Genomic DNA, 18098 nt, shown 5'->3' on the forward strand with positions numbered 1-18098 from the left:
CACCCCGGTTCTTAGTTTACCCAGGCTGCCATAACAGCGGGGTGACTTAAACCACAGAAACTTATTTTCTCACAGTTCTAGAGGCTGAAAGTCCAAGAACAAGGCGTTGGCAGGTTTGGCTTCTTCCGAGGCCCCTCTCCTTGGCTTGCAGATGGTAAGTCTTCTCACTGTGTCCTCACATGGTCTTTCCTCCATGCATGCACATTCCTGGTGTCTCCTCCTCTTCTTTTTTTTTTTTTCTTGCGGTACGCGGGCCTCTCACTGTTGCGGCCTCTCCCGTTGCAGAGTACACGCTCCAGACGCGCAGGCTCAGCGGCCATGGCTCACAGGCCCAGCCACTCCACAGCATGTGGGATCTTCCTGGACCGGGGCACGAACCCGTGTCCCCTGCATCGGCAGGCGGACTCTCAACCACTGCGCCACCAGGGAAGCCCTCCTCCTCTTCTTATAAGGATACAGTCCTATTGAATTAGGGTCCCACCCTTATGTCCCCATTTCTTTTTTGCAGTCTCCAAATCCTGTTATAATTGAAATTGGGGCTTCAACATGTGAATTTAGGGTTGGGGAGAACACAATTCAGTCCATAACACAGTGGATTCTTACACTCCCTGTAGTTTACACTCCCTGTAGTTGTAGATGTCAGTGAAAAGAATGAATGAGCTCAGTGATCTACATTCTACCCACAAGTACTTTCCTGGCTGTAAGTTCAGGCTTATGCTGTTCTTGCTCCCATATCCCTTTACATGATGACCTGCTTAGGGGATAGACGTCTGTGATAACTTGTCCTTCTCCACAGCCAATGGCAAGATCTGATCTCAGGTAGCTTTTGTTTGTTTGCTTGTTTTCTGTTTGGTGCCCAAGGAAACCACAGACAAATCTTCAGTATAAGGCAGTGCTGACTGCAAAGTGACGCACGACATGCCACTGTGTACAAGTGGGTGCTCTTCTGTTGCAACCTGGTCAGTTTACAATAGCTGAATAAACAGCATCTAGAAAGGGGCTTGGGAGGGAAGCTGTCATCAGCAGTCGGAGGATGATTTAAGGACATGCAGGAATGCCAGGAGCTAGGGTGACTGGCAGGTAGTCTTTAGAACTTTTCTTCGCAAATTAATTCCTAGCAATGTCTTTTTTTGTCAATCTCTGTTTTATTGTTTTATATCACATTCCAAAAATGAGAGAGAGAGAGAGAGAACACAATCTTCTACTGAGTTGAATTGGACTTGGAACTATTTTACATCCATATCTGTGAGCCACAGGTGCTGAATCAGGCATGGAGCAAATATTCAAGGTCATACACTTGCCCTTTGCAATTCAAATTAAAGCGCACCTACCTTGCAATTTTTGCCCTTGTTTTCAGCTGGTCTTTGTCATACTACCTCACTGTCAAACCAACCCTCTCCCCACCCCTCCTCCCACCTTACTCTCACCTCTTAAGGAATGAGAAAATGTTTCTTGTTCTGATTCACGCTATCACTAATGCATGCTCCACAAGAATCAATCAGCTTTCATTTTCACATAATGTAGTATGTTTACAATTACCAACTACCCTGACTGCATGGAGTGTTCTAATATTAAAAAGTTCTTTATGTGAAAATCAGTTCTGAAATACATTTTTATCTGCCAGTTGAAATTGGTAAGAATTTTGTTCCAGTCTGTAAGAAGGCTTTATCCCTGCTCAGTACTATAAAGCCCTCAAGATTTTATCTTTCTTGAATTATCTAAAGGTAGGAAGAGATTCAATTTGTTAAGAGTCCTTGTTTTTGACACAAAGACAAATATCTGCTCCTGAGCTATACTTCACAAAGCAATGATTCATTTTAAAAACCTCTCAGGATCATGAATTCTCCAGATAGAAAAAAATGAACCTAAAAAAATGAACCTAAGTCTTGCTTTCTTCATTAATTTTAGTATGTTCTCTCTCTGCTGCTTCACTTTCGAAAAGAGGTATAATTACTATCTCTATGAGTCAGACTCGTTGCCCAGCACGTTAGAAAATTAAAAAATATTTTCCCCACATCACACCACAAAGTGAGGCCATTGTTCTCATGCAGTTGCTGATGTTCATTCATTTGCCCAAATGACTATACTGGAGGCTTTAAAAGCCATAGTGATAATGAAAAACCATGACTAGAGATTTTCCAAATGCCAATACATAAAGATAGTAACATGAACTTGATAAACTCTGATTTTCATTCTTTTTCAATTATTCGTAGATCAATAAGGGAGAGTCTGTTTCTCCCAGGCATGACGTAGCAGCAGATGCAGGCAGTTCAGAGTTGTCTTCTTAAACCATACCCCAGGTAGTTACTTAGGCATTAGGTATGGAATTCAGTCAATGCTAATTACAGAAGGAGACTCAGTATGTGTGAATATGTTATTGACGTAAGAGATTAAGGGATAATTGTAAGTAAGGAAAACTGATGTCATGACATAAAAACTATCCAGCTCAGGAAGGAGCAGAGTATAATAAAATATCTTTACACAGTCCATTTCTTGCCTAAATGCTGTATAAAGAGATAAAGGTCAAAATACTCTCGTTTTTTGGATAACAAATGTAGTGTTTGATCCCAATGCCAAACAAAGACCACTTAGATCATCACTTCTTTCAACTCTGCCATGCTTTTCATGACTTCAAAAGGTGTTTCTGTACAGACTAACATGGAATTTACTTTTAATGAGAAATACAGGCTGCACAGTCACAGATTGTTTGGGGTGAGCAGGAGAGCTCTGCTAATACTCTCACCCAGCCCAGCGAATAGGTAGCATGTCCAGGCCTTTGCCATGTGCACCGTGGGGTAAAAGCAAATGAGATGGTGCATGCCCTTGGCCAATGGTGATAGTAAGTGAAACAGAGTTTGGAAATGCCTCCAAAGTGAGGGATGCTGTTACTAATTTTTGTCTTAATCTAGGCTTTTTTGATTAAACGTATTTTTTATATTCTTCTTTTCCTGAAGCCATGAATCTATACTGAATGAATTAGTGGAGAATTCATTCAACAGGCAATATGTAACTTATGTTCTTCACCTCTTAAAGAAATTTCTTTTTTGATCCATTTCTTTGTAAATAATTATGAGTTCAACAGTTTATTAATGACACAGTCATTGGAGCTCCTGGGGTTCATTCAAAATGTGTTGGAGAATTGTTTAGAAGCGATTTGAAACCAGGTAACCAATGCTTTGTGGTCAAACACTGACTTGTTATCTGCAGAGAAGCAGGTTTTCATCTTCCTCTCTTTTTACAGTATTTAATGCAAGAAATTAACTATCTGGTACAGATGTTTCTTAATTTATCACCTCAGCATAGTGATTAGCACAAAGAGCTTAATAAATCTTTGTTGAATGAATGAATGAAGAGAAATAATATAAAGTTAAAAAGTATGGATAATTTTACTTAAAAATCAGCATTTCTTTTCAGGATTAATTTTAGAAAGCAATGTTTGTTCTAATTTGCTATGGACTAAAAATAACCAAAAAAATCAAAATAAATAAAATATATCCTGGGTATTTTCCAAACAGAAAAATATATTCTACATTAAACACTATATGGATTTGCTTCTCCCAGAAGCAGATGACTGGAGGAAATTTCTAGCTTTAACTTCTTATATTACAAAAAAAGAGAAAGGTGGTCATTGGAATAATGGTAAATGAGGCCACTTTTGTTTCTATCCTTTGGTTCCCAGACCTCTGTATTCTTCTGACACAGTGCTTTATAGAGGTCTTCAATTCAGCACATATACTGCAGGGAGGGGATGTCCCCCCATCTCCACAGAATATTTACTGCCTTTAGTTTGCTGAACTAGATATGCTAAAAGATTTACCCAGTGAAAACAACCAGAATGCTAGACAAAATAACAAAGAAAACACTTTTTAAAGGCATCAACAGATGGCACAGAAGTAAGGAATCTGCAGAAATCAAAAACAAGACAGAAGTAGCGACTTCGGGAGAGGAGAGCCAAAGCCAGCTCTCTCAATATTTCTGCCAAAACGTGGAAACCTTGAACTTTTTGGAAAATGTTTGATAGTGGAGGGGAGGAGATGAAGCCTTGGGCCCATGCAAAATTGGAAGTTTTATAGGAGACTCTCAGATAAAGCTGGAATCTCAAAGGGCTTTACCTTCAGTTCAAAGGATGAGTAAAAAATAACCTGCTATGCAGGAGACAGCCATGCATCTTGATTTGATCTTTATGCTGGAGGAGAGTGGGATGAATTCTCACCTGAGAATCTGTACCTGCAGCCTGGCCCTCATGTGGCTTTTTGTATGAATTTATTTTATCTGCATCTGAAAAATTGAAAGAAGAGAATTTTAATATAAGTGCTCCAAGAATGTTTGTATAATCAAGAGCAAATGCAAATCTTTTATGGAAGAATGCAGTCTGTACCCAGGTCTCAAAGAATTCCTATAGATAAAGTTCCAAGGAACTTAAGCTCACATAAAAACACACATAGGCATATTCTGCCCTTCCCCCCACCCCACACAAGAAAATAAATCACCATGAGCGAGAACCAGCAGAAACAGGCAGAAAAATCAGATCTGTAAAGACGATCAGACACAATATAAAATAAGCATGTTTGGTATGTTTAAAGAAATGAAAAGTTTGTGAACAAGAGAATTTTTTTAAAAAAATCTAGCAGATTGGAGAAAAATTGAGTAAAACTTTTAGAATGGAAAACTGCTTTATGCAGAAAGATTATGAGGCCAAATGGAGGAAAGTCTGAGATGCAAGAACAAATGGTGAGCAAAGAAATTGACGAACATTGACTACATATAACAATAATAGTCATGTCTAATTTGTGAGGTTAAACAAACAAGATAGAATTCAAATATGGTCAAAATATAATATAAATTGGAACACTGTGAAAGTTGTAGTTATAATATTGTAAGGTACTTGTATTGTTTGGGTGAAGCATCAAGAGATTAAGTAAGCATGTTAAAATGTCTGGGTAACTCCTGGGACTTCCCTGATGGTCCAGTGGTAAAGAATCTGCCTTCCAATGCAGGGGGCGCGGGTTCGATCCCTGGTCGAGGAACTAAGATCCCACATGCCACGGGGGAACTAAGCCTGTGCACCACAGCTACTGAGCTCGCATGCCTCAGCAAGACAACCCACGTGCTGCAAACTGCAGAGCCTGAGAGCTCTGGAGCCCACACACCACAACCAGAGAGAGAAAACCCGCATGCCACAAGTAGAGAGAAGCCTGTATGCCACAATGAAGACCTGATGCAGCCAAAAAAGTAAAAAAATAAAATAAAATAAAATATTAAAAAAAAATGTCTGGGTAACTCCTAAAAATAGTTGTAGAGAGCATTACTTCCAAAGGGACAGAAGTAGGGCGTAATGGTGGGAATAAGAAAAAGAAACGAAAAAAGAAAATCTATTCAGAAGATGGCAAGTAAGAAAAAAAGAGAGAGAGAGAGTGGAAAGCACATAATAAGATGGTAGAAATACATCAAAGGAAGAAGAGCAAAGACAGAGTCTTAAGATACTTTGCTCCAAAACAAAACAATGGGAGTCCATACACACTCTAAAATGTTCATTCACTCTGTAATTTCATACTGTTAACAATGAAAAAAGAGCATAAATGACTTCTGAGAACAAAAGGCTTTAATTTCAACTATCTCAAGTACAGTAGTAGTTCAGCATATCAGAGACCATTCAGCTTATCAGAGACCAATGTTTCCCATAACAGGGCTTTTAATGGGATATCGGAAGGGGCTGCATCAAGGCCTTCTGTTTTATATTAACTTTATTTAAAGTTAAAAGAAACTTTAATTTTTGAAGATCTATGTCTCAAAAATGGACTTTTATAGACAATTTTTAGGAGCACTTTTATGATTACTAAATTTAGAACATGTTTTTATTCTTATAAATTTTGACCTTTGTCTTTATCTGGAGAGTTTTATCTTGTGAACAGCTGTATAATTTGTTATTTCTCTCTCCTTCTGTACCAGTCTTAATACTCTTTTTCTCCTTTGTCTGTGTTTAAAAGAAACTGCTTTTTTAAGGCTATAGCTAGGACACCATATTCTAGAAATAAATCAGGAAGCACAGGACCTAAAGACTTAATATAGAAAATGACATATTTTAAAAAAAGAAATGTGAGGCCTATAATATTTTGCTTCTACAGGATGCTAAATCACTTCCTAGAGGGGCCTCATAAGATTGTGCAGTAGATCTTTTCTTAGGTCTGTTTTGTTATTTCCTATGTGCTACTTTCTTTCCTTTGTTCTGTAATGCTTTTTTCATAGCTTCTAAGCTGTTTCTTCCTTCCTTCCTTCTTTTCTGCCTTCCTTCTTGATTGCCCACTCTCAAATGAAGCTAGATCTTTATTTCAACAGATAGGTTACAGAGACATCTCTCAAGTTTGCTCTGGAATGAGGGTAACATCCCTTCTCAGAGACAAAACTTGGGAGTGGGAGGGAAGGTGATGTACCTGGTCCCTGGCCCAGTTTTCAGCTTACAGTGCCTATTTGCCAGTCCAGGCGTTGTCACTTCCTAGCTGTGTAACTTGGGTGAGCTGCTTAACCTCTCTATGCCTCAGTTTTATCATCTGTAAAAGGAAGCTAATAAATATGTCAACCTCACAGGGTTTCTCGGAGCATTAAATGAATACTTTTAAAGCCCTTAGTATTGTACATTGCCCACGATAAACAATAAATATCTGCTATTATCATTTTCTTTATTATTGCTACTGCTACTGCTACTACTACTACTAAACTGTTGTTACTGCTGCTACTACTACCCCTACAAGTACCGTCAGGTGTATTTCTCTACCTGGCTGCTCAGCCTCTGTTATGCTGATCCACTGCTATTTCAGAGAATCCCACTTCCTAGGGTACAGTGCATCACTGCCCATCTTTCCCTCCTCACCACCACTCAGACACGATTCCTCTTTTCTTTTGGGAATGGCCATCTCAGAATGTTCCCAGCAAAGTAGCTTGGGTGCCTTGAGGGGCAGCACCCATGTGGCACAGCAATGGGGGGCCAGGCTCTTGCTGTGACTTGGTTGTCTGTGTGCTGTGCGTATGTGACATTTCCTTTTCCATCACAGGGCTTTTAATGGGATATTGGAAGGGGTTGCATCAAGGCCTGTTAGATGCCATGCCATTTTACACTGGAAATCTACTTTCTGCTTTTAAACCAGGGACACAAAGTGTGGGCATAAGCCTGATACCTGTGAAGACCTCCTCTTTCACCAGGCAAGGAGGACTCCATGCTTTTTTATTCATGCCCTTTTGGTGAAAACCCCTCAATCTAACCTGCAACGAGACCCTGATCCTAACCTGCGTTAACTCAAGGAGTATAATAGCCTCATTTTTACACACATTTAGATAAGTTAGAAGATCTGAGGTAAATTATTCCCTCAGGAGTACTAGGACTAAATCCAAAGGCAGCCAAGGAAAACTGCTGAGACAACATTCTCATCATATTTTCAGGAAAGTTCAGAACCTTTACAAGAAGAGCTGTCCTGAAACTCATGATATTACATTTAGAGTAAGGTTTGTATTAAACGTTTAATGACTGAGTTTCAATACTGTATGAATATACAATTTCTTCGTTAAAAGTTTAGCTGCTTTTACATTAAGGAAGGTCAGAAGAGGCGTAAACAACAAAAATAAATAAATGGACAGTTCCTAAAGATGTTGTGGTTGAAATACAGTCAGGATCATATATTCAGTCAGGTCACATGCCCTCAGATCCAGCCAGATGCTCACCCTTTCTGGTGTCTTTCCAACATCTGTCCCAATCCTGGAGGGGTTGGATGGTTGCAGAGACTCTGGGCATCTGGGGGCCATTGATAATTAAAGAGTGCACCTATTAAGTTAGTATTAGAAACATTTGGGACATCGGTAATTAAAGTAGGAATAGCAAATAGATTCTATATATATATGCTATTGAAATGCATTATTACCAGTTTAAAACATCAAATTACAGATGTTTTGACAAACATTTTCAAGGGCCTTTAATACATGAGCAAAATAAATTCTCATATTGGTTGTATGACTATATTTGATCATAAATAATAAAATCAAAACATGGAAAAATATCTCTTTCCATCAAATAGGGCCATCTTTCCCTACCAATATACTGTGTCCAGGGCACAAATGGTAAACACAAGTATAATCTCTTTTCCCCAAGTTAATGTAATGTACATATCGAGAATTTGACGACATTAACAATTATTGGTTCAGAGTTCCAACCATGTAGTTACAAAGAATTTAAGCCCTCCCTGACCCCAAACTTGATCTTTGTGTCTCACATTTCCCTTCACTGCTTCTCCTACTGCTGCCAACTGGATATTGAAGGAGAACTTTTTCTTCTTGGTGATTGCAGGTCTGCCTTACACTGCATAAAGTGGATGGGCTTGGTCGGTTCTGGGGTCTCTCCGGTTAACAGTATATTAAGAGTTCCATGGGGACATGGTCGCAGAGAACCACAAGGACCCCACTGATGCTGCACTCAGAAATTTCCTCTTCTGTGATCTGGGCTCATGACCAGAAGAGGCAGGAGGTTGCTCTCAGGTCCTCTCCTTGACATTGGGAACTCTTGGGTGGAGGCAGGCCCAGGGAGGGGAGCCCAGCCTCTGTCTTGGATCTGAGGTCTGGGAGTCCAACCCTCTGACCTGAGGTACCCTACTAAGTTATGCCCAGAAGGTCTAATGCTTCAATGCAAACAAGATTCTGGTTGACCTGACTTGCTAAGTTAGAACAGTGGCCTTTAACATGGAGTATGTGTACCCCGGGGGTACTTGAAGGGGTTGATGATCTTGAGTTCATAGAGCTTCCTGGATTTCCCTAACTTATAAATATTCCTGTTGAAATAAAGTGTCATGCTAGAAATGATATTTTAGTCCACGCTAGGATTTTCTGAGTTCACATACAAGTAGATTGTAGCCATGGGAATTAGACAATTTTGGACTGATGGGTCTCTTTTTTTTATGCCTTGGCTTTGTCAAAGTATGCATTTGGACGACAGTCTCATGAAAGCAAGGCGAAAATAACACTAGTAAGAAAGGCTGACTGTTAAAAATTCCCCTTCCTGCAATGCATTTAAATATAAGCAGCTCTTTTCAGGTCTTCTTTTTTTTTTTTAAAAAAAAAGATAAATAAATAATTTATTTATTTTTGGCTGTGTTGGGTCTTTGTTGCTATGCGCGGGCTTTCTCTAGTTGAGGCAAGCGGGGGCTACTCTTCGTTGAAGTGCGTGTGCTTCTCATTGTGGTGGCTTCTCTTGCTGCGGAGCACGGGCTTTAGGCATGTGGGCTCAGCAGTTGTGGCTCGAGGGCTGTAGAGTGCAGGCTCAGTAGTTGTGGCACACGGGCTTAGTTGCTCCGCGGCATGTGGGATCTTCCTGGGCCAGGGCTCGAACCCATGTTCCCTGCATTGGCAGGCAGATTCTTAAGCACTGCATCACCAGGGAAGCGTCTCAGGTCTTCTTGATATTTGTCCCCAGGACACTTCCTTATCTGAAAAGAAAAGAAACTTTAAATAGCAAAGCAGTATAGGTTAGTGTCATTAATTATTTTAAATGTAATTAGAATGTTTTCTTAGACTATCAAAATTCTGGAGATATAATAGATAAACTTTCTATGACATCTTTCCACTTGGCACTTATTATTCTATGAAGTAGTTAAAACAATTTTTTACCAGATACTGTTTCAAATGTTTATTATAATACAGTAAAATCCTCATCTTATTTCATCATAAAATGTTTAATATTTTCTACATCCTACTAATAAAATGTAAGTAAGATCCTATGTACAGATCAATTATTTTTGACTACATCTACCTTCTTTTTCATCAAATGTATAGAGAAACATTAGATATTGATTCATGGTATCAAGAAATGCATTGTCAGCAAAACTTAACTTTTATACTTATTTGTCAAAATTTATAATATATTTATGTTATTTTTAATAGTAGTATATTAATAACTGTAGTAACAACTCAATCCAGAAGAACTTTGTAAAGTTATGTACATGCTTTTGTAGTAATTTAATATGATAGGAGAGCAATAAAAGGTTTACAATTATAAAAATATATTAAAGTAACAGTTTTAGTTTTAAATGTCCGTATTTATAATATACTGGTTATCATTACAATATCCTTTGCAACTATTTATATTTATGATGAAATGTTTTAGATGTCAACCTAAAAATGTGCAAGAGGTACATATTTAAAAAATTTTTTTTTCAGGGTACGTTGGCAAAAATATTGACCAACAATTCTGGAGGGAACATGTGTATTAAGTCCTTACCTAATCACTGCTATTAAATAAGGTAGTGGATTCTCTTCTCCCTAACTTCACCTCTTCTCACTAACCTCAGTTCTATACTGAGTACCATGTGCCCCTTGGAAGAATAAAAAGATTCTAACTTTGAGATCCCATGAGATCCCAGCTTAAACGTCAACCATTTAAAAAGTCTAGTAATAGGGCTTCCCTGGTGGCGCAGTGGTTGAGAATGTGCCTGCTAATGCAGGGGCACGGGTTCGAGCCCTGGTCTGGGAGGATCCCACATGCCGCGGAGCAACTAGGCCCGTGAGCCACAACTACTGAGCCTGCGCGTCTGGAGCCTGTGCTCCGCAACAAGAGAGGCCGCGATAGTGAGAGGCCTGTGCACCGCGATGCAGAGTCGCCCCTGCTTGCCACAACTAGAGAAAGCCCTCGCACAGAAACGAAGACCCAACACAGCAAAAATAAATACATTAATTAATAAACTCCTACCCCCAACATCTTAAAAAAAAAAAAAAGTCTAGTAATAGAAAATGGAAACCTGGCTGCCTTGGGTTTTAAGAAATTCTGCTTTAAACGAAAGAAGTAGTCACTTGAATCTTGACAGTAACCTTTATTCCCTAGAAATTTAAGGTTCCAGATAGGAAATTACAACTGTAGAACTCATTCACTTTAAGAAGGCAGAAGGCAGAAGGTGCCTCTTTAGATTAATGTGTTAGACCACAACAAGCTCACTTGAGAGAAAGGTGGATGTATCTTTCCATGGTGCCCGATGCAAAGCCAGATGTTCGTATTTTTCAGAAAACAAATATATTTCCAATGTTAAGTCATATGAAAGCCTCTACTTAAAAGTGCTTCAATGTTCTAAATTATATGTCTGTCTAATTCTTGGGTTTGAATTATTATTATTTATGAGAATTAATAGTAATAACAAATAACCATACAAGTTAAATAACAGCAGTATGTATGTTAATAAAAAGTATTCAAAACTTTTTAACGGCAAATGAATTCAATCCCTTTCACTATTTTCTGGATTCAAAAAGATTAGAGAATATGGCCACCCTGTGGTATAATGAGATGAGCTGACTTAATGCTTACAGACAAGTGGGCATAGTGCCTTACTGTGTTAAATACAGATTTTGAAATTGAGAATCTGAATCAAATACCCATTCAGTTCTACCTTTAAAATAAACTGATCTTGGTGTAATACTGCAAGTTACTGTTTTATATTTAAGTGATTGAGAACTACTTTCAGGGGGAATAATGATACTCTAACATTTCCTTCATAATTCTAAGAACTTATCTAAGTATTGTTTCACAAGCCTCAAAAGAAAACCAGTATTGTCGAATTTTCTTTTGGTAATCAGATATCCAAATATATATCATTATGAGATTAAAATGTAAGGTTATTCAATGACTTGCCAATGATCAAAATGAAAGTATTTCTACTGGATTTTTTTTTTTTTTTTAAATAACAAATCTCTAGTTCTTTTCAGGCTCAGAAATTTGGGTGATGATATAAGCTATTTATGAATATTGGCTGAATACTGATTTCCTTTAATTCACTAGTTTTCCTGGAGAGTTACAGATTCACAGTCAATAGGCAAAGAAGTAGAATTGAGTGCACTGGAAGCTGAGATGTTGAATGGGTCCACAGGATGTGGGTGGCGGTGGTCTCAGATTAGGCATAAGGGAACCGAGTGTGGTGAGGCAATTTCCATCTAACACTAACACACAGCTCTTAGAGGCGGAATATGCCAGGGGCAACGGCACCACTGTGAGCAGTGATTCTCGTACTTTAACATGTATATGAACCACCTGAGGGTCTCATTAAAATCTGATTTCATGCAGCAGGTTTGGGTGCGAGCCCTGATATTCTGCATTTCTAACAAGCTCCCAGGAGACACTGATCCTGCTGAAGCACTTTGAGTAGCAAAAATTTAGAGCACTGATACTGTTCTTCCAGTGTAGAAATGAGATGTGTGGCCAAGAGTTGGAGGCCAAGGCTCTCTTGTCAAGTCAGCTGTTAAGCAACTATAAGAATGGAAAATTATTCAACATTTAAGGGACCTATTATCTCCTTCTGTAAAATTACAGGTCTGGACCAGAGGATGTGTCAGGTCCCTTCAGAACTATAAAATTTAAGGACTTTAAGATAATCTTTATTTTTATTTTGGCTGCTATCTTCTGTATTTTCCCTCATAAATGGTAAGCAAAAATCGGAAAGAAGTTTATTGCATTGTATCACTCCCAAAGCTCACCACTGAGTTGTGCTTTGCGTTCTTTGAGCCAAGATGATAGCTATTTTTAATGTCCATTTCCACATTCTTCTCTCATAATTCTTAGAACACTATTCAGATTTGTAGTTTGCTTTAAGGAGAATTCTTATGAATACTGAATCTGTGGGTTAGTTATCTGTTGCCCAAATGAAAAAGTAGTTCCTATGATTCCACATTTTCAGAGAAGCTGTAATATTCTTAAATAAAGGGTGATCCTTTAATTGGAACGAATTTCATACACTGCACCCCTGCTAAGTGGCAATGGCTGGTAATGGTTTCAAAGTGCATTTAACAGGGAACAAATTCTTTCCCTTCTCTGAATAGACTTTGAGTCAGCTGCTTCCTGTTTATTCCCATTATCAGCATCTTTATTCAGAATTTCATTAACTCTTGTTTGGACTACTTTACAAATATACCGATTGGTGTTCCACCTCCAGCCTTTTCACTCTATAATTATTCTAATACAGCCCTGCCAGAGCTATGTTCCCAAATTTCAACAAAGTGCATGCCACTTCTAAGTCAAAATCCTGCTATGGGCTCTTATTCAACACCTCCAAGCTCTGGGGTCAACCTACCTTTTTCAGGTTCCCACTACTTCCCTTCACCAAGTATTTTCTACATATCTATGACTCTGTTTATACATGTCCTCTACCTGGTATACCTTCTTCTATAAAACCCTCCTTCATTCTTCAAAACCTATTGTAAATTCCAATTCTTGCTTAAAGTGTTCCCTGATTCTTCCATCAAAAAGTTGAACTCATATAACACCTTGTTTTTGATTCTCTTCCCAACACCTGCTGCCCTATATTATAATCTCTGTATACACTTCCTCACTGCCCTCTATTACACAATTCTTGGGCATCTGTAGTACATCTTAATTACTGTTGTAACTTTCACAGTGCTTTTTCAATTCTCCATATCTGTTGAAGAAATGAGTGAATATATAATATAGCCTAAGTATTAAGGCTATATTATGCGGGTAAGGGGTTTTTAGTACATATTTTACTCACTTAATGGATATAAAGCCTTATACTATATAAATGCTAGAGCAGAGAGAAAACTTTCAATTTTCTGGATCATGGTAAATATTGCCATAGGATAAGTGTGTTTCAGATTCAACTACTGTTAAAATTTTTTATCTGTTAATTCAGAATATACAAAGATGATATAATTTATATTTCAGATTCTAAAGATGCAACACAATTACACTGGCCTTACAATTTATTATTACACAGGGTTAATATTTTCAAAAGAAAAAGTAGAATTTCTTCCTTAAGATACCACAGACACTGCCTTAGGAATGCTTCCATTATTGTCTATCATGGTTTGGGATCATTAAAGGTGCCCTGCGCAAGTTACAGTATACACTAATTATTATCTTAAAACATGAAAGTAAAAAAATCCATAATTACTGTGGGATTTGTGAACTTTGGACACACACCAAATTGATTTCCCGTGCTCAGTAAGACTCAACATGATGGTTCGGAATTTTCAGCTACAGAGAATTAACCCTTTTAGGGTACTAGGTTGATCTATAAGTGCAATATTATAATCATCATAAGAACTTTAAAAGATAAAGCTTGAGAAAACTTGTTGCATAATCAAAAAGAAATTGGCTATAATCTGTAATATTACAAAAACTTTTAGACCAATAGAACATTAAAAGATCTTAGCTAACATAATTTTCAATATTAATTTCTCTTCTAGTCAATTCTATTGCCAGAAAATATAACTTTTAAGTAGTTCTGACTAACTATAGTCATTTAATTCAATAAACTTTTATAAAATAGTGCTTGAGAAATCTGTTAACTACAGAAAAATTCCCCCATCTTTGTCTACCAATCTAAGTTTAAGAAAAGAAACAAACAGTATTATAATTTCCTAAGGAATATTTTCTATGCTATTCTTTTCTTTTGACACCTATAAATTCTTCCACTGAAGTCATGGAAAATGTATGTCTTATAGGGAAATTAAAACTATTAGACTTAATATCCATTATATGCATTTGAGAGCCCTATTTTGCCATAATAGTCACTGGTTTCTTAACATTCCTGATACTCTTTCATGCCAGGAGTTAATCAGTGCAAAAATCAAGGAAAGTTTAAATGTGTTCTTAACCCTCAGGTTACGTACTCTAATGCTATTCTCTTTTCTAAGTGTCTTTCTTCAAAAGATATAAGCACACAACCTAGACTGCTTCAGATGGTCTAGGTTGAAATAAATGTAAATATTGTCTCTATGTTTATCCACGGAATTACCTCTCTGACATACGTGTGGAATATAATACAGCCTGACTGCAGATCATGATTCTATTCTCAGAGTGCCTATTTACCAAATTACTCATTGTAAAGGAAGAGTGTAACAACAAACTGAGAAACCAGGTTTTGCAATGGATGGTCTGTATGTCACTTTTGAAAAGCTTATGGGTGACGTTCTTTACAAATTTAAATATGTTCATAATTTAGAAAAAATGTAGCCCCATGGTTCCTGAAGAGAGAACTGAAATTGCAAGACTGTGGAAAAGCACGTATAATATGACAACAAAGACTGTTGCCCAAAATATTCTCCTGTGCTTTTACTAGACTTTCCACTAGCTTTTGCCATCCACCTTATGAGTATTTGTAATCTGAACATGCAAACACCAGATCAAAAACACTGAGGTCTGGTGGAGTAGTCTCCAGAGTGTGGCATGAGTACTGCTGGCATTATACAAGATAATTTTAGGGGGTATGTTAACAACATTTTGTATTTTAATAGATACATATTTATCTTAAAGTATATTAAACTCATTACTTTATAATTATTCCTCCTCGGGTCAAGCTTCCTTTTTATATAAATTTAAGTTTAAAAATTGAGTGCATTTAAAGAAAATATTAGGTAACCACACTGTAGGTGCTTCTGACAAAAGTCATGATGGAGGTTTGGGACTCTCTGGTAAGCAGAAAAGTGAGGTGGAAAGGTTGGGTTCGGGTAGTAGTGGTTCTGGTTCTAGCTCAGTTACTAACTAGCTGTCCCACCTTAGCCAAGTTAGACTTCTTTGAGCATCTATTCCTTATTTGTAAAGAGACTGTTTCTCTTTCCCTCTAAGAAGCCAGCCGAGGCCGCTTGTACAGCCATGGCCAAGATTAAGGCCTGAGACCTTGGAGGCAAGGAGGAGCTGCTGAAACAACTGGAGGACCTGAAGGTGGCGCTGTCTCAGCAGCGCGTCGCTAAAGTGACAAGAGGCGCGGCTTCTAAACTCTCCAAGGTCCGAGGTGTTAGCAAATCCATCGCCCATGTTCTCACCGTCATCAACCAGGAGAACCTCAGGAAATTATATAAGGGCGAGAAGTATAGACCCCTGGAACTGTGCCATGTGACGCCGGCTGAACAAACCCGAAGGGAACCTGAAGGCCAAGAGGCAGCTGCGGAAGGAGCCACACCCACCATGGAAGTGCGCGATCAAGGCCTGAGCATCCAGGCGTCAATAAAACACGAACAAACTGGCAAAAAAAAAAAGAGAGAGATTGTTGGGGTTGGCCTCTAAGATCCACTCCAGCACCACCATTAGATGACGTTATGTTCTCCCGTCAAATGCATTATAAGTACGCCAATCTCTGTAAAACAAAAGCAAGCATTGTTAAGACTTTATACACGATGTGCTCACTTAAACTAGTCAGGGAAGTTAGTGGCGCTAATGTGGAATTGTTTGAGGTTAAAACACCCTAGATTAGATCAATCCTTTGAAAGATTGGATATAAACTTGATTTTGATTAGTAACTTTACTTTTTTTGCACATGGAAGGGATTCCAAGTACCTTTGGATTCTCTCATCTATATGGTGGCCAAATAGCAGAGAGTTTTATGTGCCATATTTCACACATGTTAGTATCGTTCTAATCTGGGAGTAAGAAGCCTGGATATCTATGATGCAGTCAGATGAAGGATTTGAGTAAAATCAGTCATGGAAGAGAAATACACTATTATCAGATGGATAAAATGATAAATAAATACTAGCGTAAGGTAAAGAGTTGTGTTTTAAGAAACGGGAGGAGCCTGAAGCTTTAAGATTACGTAAAATAGCTGGTCTGGTTTCTGGTTTTAGTTTTTCACTCTGAAAATAGAAAACATGTTAACAAGATGCCCATTTTCAGGGGTAATACAATTTGAATCCCCAATTAGCACTACGTGCATCTACTAAACTGTCTTGAATTAGTTCTCTACACAATGGCTCCAGAATACTAGTTAAAACCAAAATCTGACCCGGAATACCAAAAAGCATTCAATGCAGAAAATCTCTACCAAGTAATATTTCCATGGCCAGCCTCCTTGTTATCGAAAATAATCTCTATAGTTTGAGAAATAAACCACTTTTTTCTTGAATTGGAGTTTCTGTCCCTTTTTCTAGAGGTTCCCAGACTGTCTTCCCAAAGATTACCTATCATTACTTCTGACCACACTTAAAAAGAAATTAGATTAACCAGTTAGATTATGAGGTGAAAAAGAGAAAGTTTTGATTATGAAGAACTTTGTGAATATTTGAATAAGCATTTTTAAAATTATCAAATTAAGGATTAAGTCCTTTCATTTTCTATTTGGAATACTAATTACATCTATTTAACCTATTCAGTTCAACAAACAAATGAACAAACACCAACAAAACCAATAAAATCTATTATTATTATTTTGTGGAAGTAGATCTGCTTGTAATAGTGCAAAAAAGTAGAAAAGATGCTATGGGTGAAAAATTTTACCTATGATCTCTAAAAGGGCATATTCATAGAGCACATCGAAACACACAATACATAAATATAGAAATTGGCCCTCTGGAATACCAACAACTTCATTATCTGTTGCAGTTTCAAAGGCCTCTTGGAAAATGTGGTTTCACAATTCTTTAGCTTTTCCAACTGTCTTGTTAAAAATATCTGTAAGTATGCATTCTTAATCTGTGGTAGTAATTTGATCCTTTTCATCCTCGTACAGTGAGTTTCTGGACTCTGGGAAAGACAGGCATGCTGTGTGGAGCTGCTCCTGACTTTGGCTCCATCACTGCTGACTCAGTCTCCTCTGCAGAATGACAGCCAGTCTCTGCCGGGTCTCACTGACTGAAGACGTTCGACCCCGGGGAGGGTGTGGCTGGGGGAGGGTGGGCAAACCTGAGCTGCTGACCCTGCTGGGCTGAGTTGAGGCTGGGGAAGCGGTGGGTTTCGACACTCCGTGCAGGCTGGGGATTTTGATTCTCATTTCGGAGTTCAGTCTTGCGAGCCTCTTCTCTCCCTGACTGCTGCTAGCTGCAACAGAGGAGGTTAGGCTTCCCTGGCTGAGGGAGCCTGGTGATAGGGGTGACTGTCCGCCGAGCTTCCTGAGCTCCAGGAGCTGTTCTCTGGCTTGACTCAAAGCCTCCGTCAGTTCAAAGCGTTCTTCACACTCTCTACGCACTGTTTCCTGAAGAAAAGTGTTCTGCAATGAAAAAAAGGAAAGAAAAAGCAGCCCTAGCTTTAAACGGTGTACATATGGATAGTTACTGGCAATATAAATTGAGAACTGAACTGGAAATCAGAGGTCTATGTTCTTTGACAGGGACAAATAAGTCAAAAATGCAAATGA

At 38.3% G+C, this 18098-nt stretch overlaps 1 protein-coding gene and 1 pseudogene across 1 annotated transcript in view; one reads left to right on the forward strand and one right to left on the reverse strand.

Annotated features, from left to right (window-relative positions):
* Positions 1-9071: 9071 nt before the first annotated feature.
* The window catches only part of LEKR1 (leucine, glutamate and lysine rich 1), a 277970-nt gene continuing 268943 nt past the window's right edge, over positions 9072-18098 (reverse strand). The window contains exons 15-17 of the mRNA XM_060298487.2: positions 17243-17951; positions 15937-15992; positions 9072-9464 (exon numbers count right to left, since the gene is read on the reverse strand). Coding sequence (XP_060154470.1) covers positions 17538-17951 — 414 coding nt within the window. The 3' untranslated portion in view covers positions 9072-9464; positions 15937-15992; positions 17243-17537. The remainder of the gene's footprint in view (positions 9465-15936; positions 15993-17242; positions 17952-18098) is intronic.
* LOC115844912 (large ribosomal subunit protein uL29-like) lies at positions 15626-15962 on the forward strand (annotated as a pseudogene).

The sequence above is a fragment of the Globicephala melas genome, chromosome 4 (assembly GCF_963455315.2).
Source record: "Globicephala melas chromosome 4, mGloMel1.2, whole genome shotgun sequence".
Lineage (NCBI taxonomy): Eukaryota > Metazoa > Chordata > Mammalia > Artiodactyla > Delphinidae > Globicephala > Globicephala melas.